Raw genomic sequence first — 8514 nt, forward strand, 5'->3', positions numbered from 1 at the left:
GTTGTTGTTAAGTGCCGTCGAGTCGGTTCCGACCCATAGCGACCCTGTACAGGGTTTCCGAGGGTGTAAATCCTTATGGGAGTAGAAAGCCTCATCTTTCTCCCGCGTAGCAGCTGGTAGTTTCGAACCGCTGACCTTAAGACATGTACTGCATGGCAAATAGCCATTTCTATATACACTGTAGTCTGCTTAGAAATGAGGAACATTTTAAATGCATCTGGCATATAGCTTAATGCTTTCCTCCCATTTTAAAACATTGTTCAAAAGGAGTCCTAGAAGTGCAGTGGTTAAGCATTTATTTACTAACAAGGAGGTCAGAGATTCTAGCCCACCAGCTGTTCTGTAGGAGAAAGATGGAACAATCTGCTTCCCTAAGATCCTAGCCTTGGGAACCCTACACAGTAGTTCTACCGAGTTCTGTATGGTTGCTGTGAGTCAGAATCAACCCGATGGTAGTGGATACAAATTAGAATCATTTAATCATAATAATTACGATATCATAATGCTAGATATTTTCATTAATATGAAGTCCTGCTATGACACTGTAGGATAAAGTTGAACCACAAGATCAGCAGTTCAAATCCACCAGCTGCTCCTCAGAAACTTTATACAGGGTCACTATATTACTATATATGTATATATAGTTGGAAGGAGCTCTGGTAACATAGTGGTTACAAGTTGGCCTGCTAACATCAAGTTCGAAACTACCAGCTGCTCCATGTCAGAAAGATGAGACTTTCTGCTCCCGTAAAGATTCACAGCCTCAGAAACCCTATACAGGGTTGCTATGAGTTGGAATTGACTCCATGGCACACCACCACCAGAAGTCGGAACCAACTTTACAGCACTTGACAACAACAACACTACACTTTTTCATTAACATAGTCAATAAAGATCAGTAGCAAACCTATTATGCATCAAAATGCATGCTACAGTAACCATATACAGTGGTGGACAAAAGAGAAAGGAGCCCCACCAACATGAAGCTTAATTCTATTCAGTTCAATGATGGATATTGGGCAATTATGATATGAATAATGATATATAATAATAACGATGCTTCTTTCCCATTGTTGTTTTTGTTAAGGGCTGTCAAGTCGGTTCCAACTCTTAGTGATTCTTTATAGGGTTTATGAAGAGCAGTTGGTGCATTTGAACCAGTGACCTTGTGGTTAGCCGTCCAGTGCTTTTCCTACAATACCAAACCAGGACCCCTCCATTCCATTGTTGTTGTTAAGTGTCGTCAATTTGGTTCCAACTCATAGCAACCCTGTCAGTATAGGATTTCCACAGAGTAACTGGTGATGGACTGTCAACCTTGGTGTTAACAATCCAGTGCTTATCCTGCAGCACCACACCAGGACCCCTCCTTTCCATTAGCATATATATGTATGTATATAGTATATTATGTATGCTATTGGAGTCCTGGTGTGGCACTGTGGTTTAACGTGCTGGACTGCAAGGTCGGTTTGAACCGCAAAGTCAGTGGTTCAAACTCACCAGCTGCTCCTTGGAAACCCTATTACAGGTCACTAAGGGTTGGAACCAACTCAATGGGACTTAACAACAACAATAAATATGCTATAATCTATACTAAATACTTTACCTACATTATTTTATTTAATATGTATTCCAGTTAGAATTATTCCAATAATTCCAATTATTGAGTGTTTGTTTGACCTTTTTAATGTATAAGGAATCTGAAACACAGGAAAATTAAGTCAATTTGTATGAACAAAGTTACATCTAAAGCAAGTGGCAGAAGCAGAGCAAGGTTGTCTGGTTCCCAATCCAGTATGGCTCTGTGAGATAAAGCACTGGACTATAAGGTCAGTTCGAACCACAAGGTTGGTGATTCACAGCCTTGGAAACCCTATACTGGGTCACTAAGAGTTGGAACCGACTTGAAAGCACTAAACAACAACAATCAGTACCATACTGCTTCTTTAGAACGGAATCGGGACCTCAGCTAAGGGGATTCTAGAACATTTTTTTGATGTTGATCCCTAATAAAAATAAGGATTTTATATAAATATCATAACAGATAATGGATGTGACAAAGACAACTTCCCAACAGAAGATCTTTGAGCTGTATCAGTAGCTGGGCATTCTTGTTTAAATGTTTCAGTACATATTTATTAAAATAAATGTCTGTCTTCATGTTCTGAAGTATCTGAAGCATTGATGTCTGTAGTTGATCTCTGTGCTTGTTTCCCACAGACAAAAATTGGATCAGGAAAATTGATGGGGCCCAAAGGAGTTTCCGTGGATCGTAACGGGCATATTATTGTGGTGGATAACAAGGCATGCTGTGTGTTTATCTTCCAGCCAAATGGGAAGATAGTCACCAAGTTTGGTAGCCGAGGAAATGGGGACAGGCAGTTTGCAGGTACACTCGATGGTAATATGTAAACCCCCTTTTCTCTGCTTCTTCTGCTCACATTTGCATGATGTTGGAGCATGTTGAAGACACCACATCCCCAGCATGTTTGGGAAAGATGCTGGGGATGAAATCTAAGCGAAAGCATGGTTAGATGCTTCTCAATGATTCCACTGGCAGTAAGTTGAACTGATATCCATGTGTGGTTTTTCAGAGTGGCAGTTTATAACTCAGAAGTTGACTCCTAGGATATTAATACTAAATAAAATAAGAATTTAAAAATAAAATACTGTTTTTTAAATAGAAAATATTTGAGGAGCAATGGTGTACCTCCCATTTCTAACTAGCTGCAATTGCCTCTAAAGAGACTCTGCATGAAAGTTTTTTGTGTGGTGGTTTTTTCCCACATTTCTAGGTGATTATAAGAAAGGAGTGCAGAATATTTGATGAGTACAGGAAGGGTTGTCTCTTTTGCTTCTCTTTTTGATGAACCACTTTGCAATTACAAGCTTTACTTAGGTTTTCATATCTGCAAGCAGAGGCTGAATCCGTTTGATAAGTTTCCTTTTTTAAAGGATGCTTTGTGTTTAATATTAATCTGCATAATCTTTCTTTATGCTTTGTCTCCAATCCTGCCAAGTTCTGAATGTCACCTAAAATTTATAGTGTGGATTTTCAAAAATATTACACATTGAAGTTTTTCCCCCAGAGCAGAATTACCATGTCTTTTCCTCTGTGGGGAGCTGAGGGCCCTAGAATGGCTACCAGCTATTTAGGGAAGCTGGCAGATGTGACTTTCAGATGGTGGTGTGGAGAATGAATTATGATGCTTACTGCTTACCCACTTCATCAGCGCTGCTAGAACTCTTAACCTTGATCTGGAAGATGCCAGTGTAGAACAATGCAGGGTCCATGCTACCTAGAGCCAGAGATCTGGCTAAATAACCTTCCAAGACTGAGTCAATGATTGTTCTTTTTTAAATAATGAACATAATATATTAAGTTCTCCTTTTTACAGTAACTGCTATATTGTTATAGTCAATCATTTTTGTTGTCATCACATATATTTCTCCATTTCTATTGCAGGTCCCCATTTTGCAGCTGTAAATAGCAATAATGAAATTATTGTTACTGATTTCCATAACCATTCTGTCAAGGTACTCTAAGCACAAAAGTCATTGTTAACTATTAACTGCTTTTAGTAAAAAATAGGTCTAGGGGGGAAATAACATAATACACACAATAAAGGAATTAGCCCAAAAATGTAGATTTTACTTCTGCTTACAGATGCAACTTTTCATCTAGACATACAGATTTTGGAGATTCAAAAATGAATAAAATGTAACGGAAATAAGTTTCTTAATTTGCAGTGGTGTAGATGGAAATGACTTGAAAATTGAATTTTAAAAAAAGTACTTGAACTTAGGGGCAGAACTTTCTGAAGCTTAAATTTTGTGGTATTTTAATAAATTAAAACAAAAAGACTTTTTTCAGTTTCTTGCATTATAAGGTCTTTAGAACAAAATTAGATATTAGAACTCTGTTACAACAACAGGTTTGGGCCAAGGGGCAGAGAGTAGCCCTAATTTACATTCATGTAGCATGTTTCAGAGGTCTTCTAATGCTTTCAAAAGGACTCCTGGTGGTGCAGTAGATTAAGTGTTGGGCTTCTAACAGATAGGTCGGCAGTTCAAACCCACCTGCTCCATGATAGAAAGATGAAGATGTCTGCTCAGGCAAAGATTTACCATCTCAGAAACCCTATGGAGCCATTCTCTTCTGTCCTATTGAGTCACTCTATCCGCTCAGTGACAGTGGCTTTTTGTTTTTGTTTTTAAACAGACTTGGTACTATTTAGACAATAACCTCCTGCTGTCCACCTCTGCCAATAGGGAGAGAAAGATTTAACCTGGATTGTGAACAAATCCAGAAATAAACGCTTCAAAACAAATTTCTCACTTACTAAAACCAGAAAAGATCTAGTAATAGTTTAGATCAACGCTTCTTGAAGTGTGCTCATCACTTCTGAGGCTGTCCCCAGCCTGGCGTTTGCACAAGTACAGTTCCCATAGTGGGAGAGCTCAGCCCTGCCTGCCCTCCATGTGGATAAGCAGCATTGTCTGCCATCACCACTCTCTGTGGGAAGTGTCTTGGTCAAACAAGAGGATCTGGATGGGTGGTGGCAAAGAGGCAACAGGATTAGGCTTTATGACTGTTCTTCCTAGTGCACTATCACCATCCTATATCATGAACATAGCTATCAAAGGACAATACAGGCTGTTGCCACACTACCTACCTTCACTCAATTAATTTAACCGTAGAGTGTGGTGCTGCAGGTTAATGCCCTGGACTGCAAGGTTCAAGCTCACCAGCTGCTCCTCAGACTCATAGCAACCCTGTATAGGGTTTCCAAGACTGTAAATTTTTATGTTGTTGTTCTTTGGTGCCATCGAGTCAGTACTGCTTCATAGCGACCCTATGCACAACAGAACAAAACACTGTCTGGTCCTGCCCCAGCCACACAATTCTTGCTATGTTTGAGCCCATTGCTGCTGCCACAGTGCCAATCCATCTCACTGGGGCTCTTCCTCTTTTTCTCTGACCCTCCATTTTACCACACATGATATTCTTATCCAGGCACTGGTCCCTCCTGACAATATGTCAAGTATGAGACACAAAATTTGGCCATCCTGGCCTCCAAGGAGCACTCTAGCTGTACTTCTTCCAACACAGATCTGTTGGTTCTTTTGGCAACCCATGGTACTTTCAATATTCGCCTCCAACACCATAACACAAAAGCATTAATTCTTCCACGGTTGTCCTTATTCACTGAGCAACTTTCACATTCATATGAAGTTACTGAAAATGCCATGGCTTGGGTCAGGAGCACCTTAGTTCTCAAACTGATATCTTTGCTCTTCAACACTTTAAAGAGGTGTTGTGCAGCAGATTTACCCTTGACTGCTGCTTCCATGAGTGTTAATGGTTAATTTGAGCAAAATGAAGTCTTTGACAACTTCAGTCTTTTCTCCATTTACATGGATGTTTTCTCCATTTATATGGAAGTAAATCTTTATAGGAGCAGAAAACCTCATCTTTTTCCTGCAGAACATCTGGTAGATTCAAATTGCTGACCTTGCAGTTAGCAACCCAAGTCTTAGCACACTAAACTACCAGAACTTTATTGAATGTTTTATGTAAGAGGGATACATATTTTAAATTAAATAAATGCTTTATATAAATAAATATTTTAAATTAAATAAAAGTTTTAAATTAAAACCAGGAGAGATTTTTATTTAAAACATGACATATTCTTAAAATCTGGTAGTTTTTGTCTCTGTCCTTCATAAGGAACCAGAGAAGAAACTTGGTTACCTGGCAATTATGCAATTAATTCAGGGAGATTTCTTTCCATGACTCTCTTTTTATCTTAAGGTAATCTTAGGAAATTTGAGGTAAATTTAGGTTTGGGTGTGGGGGTTTTTTGGTAGTAATTTTGGATTTGTTAATGAGGATTTCTAATGTCTAATTTACATGACAATGTTATTGTTAAGTTCCATCAAGTGTGTTCTGAATGTAGCAACCCTATATAGGGTTTCTGAGGAGCAGCTGGTGAGTTTGAACCACTGACTTTGTTCTTCAAAGGACCTTGTGGTCCAGTGTTTATCTTACAGCATCACACTAGGAGTCCTACATGGTAATATAAGTCTAAAATAATGACCTAGAGACATTTCAATATCATTAATGGCATCTAACAATAACGAGTATAATCTGAATTATAAAAATGAAATTTTACTTACCATATTGTTAGTGTTAAACACATTGTATTAAAATACAACTTTCTCAAAATCAGTAACTTGTATCTGGTACATGTATACTTTCTCTATTCATAAGAATATTCAATTAACCAAAATAGCCCATTTCGTCAACATACTGTTTTTGTTGTTATTAGGTTCCAGCAAGTCAGTACAGACTCATAGTGACCTTATGCACAATAGAATGAAACACTGTCTGGTCCTGGGCCAACCTCACAATCCTTGCTAGGCCTGAGCCCATCACTGCCGCCACTGTGCCAACCCATCTCCTTGGGGTCTTCCTCTTTTCCTCAAACCCTCCACCTTACCAAACATGATATCCTTCTCTGGGGACTGGTCCCCTCCTGTCAATATGTCTAAAGTAGATATTAGAGAATTTACATATGTGTAAATGTTACTTCCAACAGCCTTCCTTCTACCAGTATATACTATTCATTAATGCTTTACACGCATATAAACCCTCTATTCAGCTAAGGAGTTCTGGTGGCACCATGAGTTAAGCACATATTTACCCACTGCTTTTGAGTCAATTCCAGACTATACAGTTCAAACTCACCAGTCCCTCCTAGGAAGAGAGATGAGGCAGTCTGCTCCTGTATAGATATACTGTCTTGGAAATCCTAGGGAACAGTTCTTTTCGATCCTATAGGATCATTATGAGTTGGAATTGACTCAAAGGCAATGGGTTTTTGAGTATTTTAAGAATAATTTGTAAGGGTAAATAGACACTTACACATACTAAATGAATTGCCCCTGTTACATGTCATGTGTGAAGTGTCCAGCCTGTTCTTTCTTGTTATATTGACTTAGTAAAATGGTAATATATTCTGAGTGTCCAATAAAAAATATTCTTTGATCCAACTTTGATTTATCATCTACCCTTTTAGAACTAAAGTTGCTCATTCTAGAAATCTGCTTATTTACTTAAAGGCACAAACATAGTATTGGTGAAAATTATAGCTCTATTTAACTCATGTGTATTATTTAACATAAATTATTTCTTCTCCCCCGCCCCCCCCCCAAAAAAAGTGATGGTTTAACAAGTGAACACCAGATTAATACAGTAAATTGTGGAACCACAGCTGATATGAAGGTCTAATTTATATTTTTGATTTATGTTTATATCTTAAGTCATAGGTCTTAATTATCAATATCCTGCTCCAATAGGAGATTTCTAGAAATCTATAATGTTGGTTCAATAAATTTTCATTAAAAACTAATTTAAGAATATTTCATGCAGGTATTTAATCAGGAAGGAGAGTTCATGCTAAAGTTTGGCTCCAATGGAGAAGGAAATGGGCAGTTTAATGCTCCAACTGGTGTAGCTGTGGATTCCAATGGAAACATCATTGTAGCAGATTGGGGAAACAGCAGGATCCAGGTAGATTCAAATGCTAATTTACTTGTTTTGAATCATAGTTATTTATTACAGGTGAAGAATTGGCTTCTAAACTGGAAGATTTTCTATTCTTCTTTATCAGATAATCATACCAGAAAGACCAAATTGACTAAAGTGGAGAAATAGAAAAAGGGCAACATACTATGAGTCAGAATTGACTTGATCTCAGTGGGTTTGTTTGGTTTTTGTTGTTGGTTTGTTTTTTCTTTGTATTATCAGAGTTGTGGTGGTGGTGGTGGTGGTTAAGTACCATTGAGTTGGTTCTGAACCATAGAGGCCCTATGTAGGGTTTCCAAGGAGCCACTGGTGAGCTTGAACTGTTGACCTTGCAGTTCAAACTGATTTTGCAGTCTAGTGTATCAACCCAAAGTGCCACACCAATCTGGGTTTCTTAACCTGAAGGTTAAGAAAAACTAAAGAAGCCTATGAACAAAATACTGCACTATTATTATTTCACTAACTTATAACTGAAAATTATCATTTCCTTCAATTACAAATACAGATAATAATCACAGTGGATTCAGCCTATGACTTTGTCACCAAAAATCATAGATATTTTCATATTATAGTTGTGGGCATCTTGAGTTGTCATTTATACTCACCACTACAAAAATTATACTGGTTATTAGACTCACCACTATTCCTTGTTATTTATTGTATTAATTAAAAGTACACATTATTTGATAACCATAATTCAGTATAACGGGTTTCCTTTATAATTCCTTGTAGTTTTTTTGTTTTTGTTTTTTAAGGTTTCTATTGTGGATTGAGTGAAAGTTTACAGGGCAGAACAAATCATACACTTTGTTTCATTTTAATGATTATAATCCCCTTCATGTACCATCAGTTAACAGCATTTCTCTCTATCTACTTTAGCTTAAAAACAAACAAACAAAAAATACTCAGGCATATATAATAAT

The 8514-nt window shown here is 37.6% G+C and overlaps 1 protein-coding gene across 1 annotated transcript in view; it reads left to right on the top strand.

The window, feature by feature from the left end:
- The window catches only part of TRIM2 (tripartite motif containing 2), a 312448-nt gene that overhangs the window by 295510 nt on the left and 8424 nt on the right, over positions 1-8514 (top strand). The window contains exons 9-11 of the mRNA XM_006875503.1: positions 2221-2389; positions 3467-3537; positions 7436-7576. Of these exons, the coding sequence (XP_006875565.1) occupies positions 2221-2389; positions 3467-3537; positions 7436-7576 (381 nt within the window). The remainder of the gene's footprint in view (positions 1-2220; positions 2390-3466; positions 3538-7435; positions 7577-8514) is intronic.

Source organism: Chrysochloris asiatica, unplaced genomic scaffold, assembly GCF_000296735.1.
Source record: "Chrysochloris asiatica unplaced genomic scaffold, ChrAsi1.0 scaffold00329, whole genome shotgun sequence".
NCBI lineage: Eukaryota > Metazoa > Chordata > Mammalia > Afrosoricida > Chrysochloridae > Chrysochloris > Chrysochloris asiatica.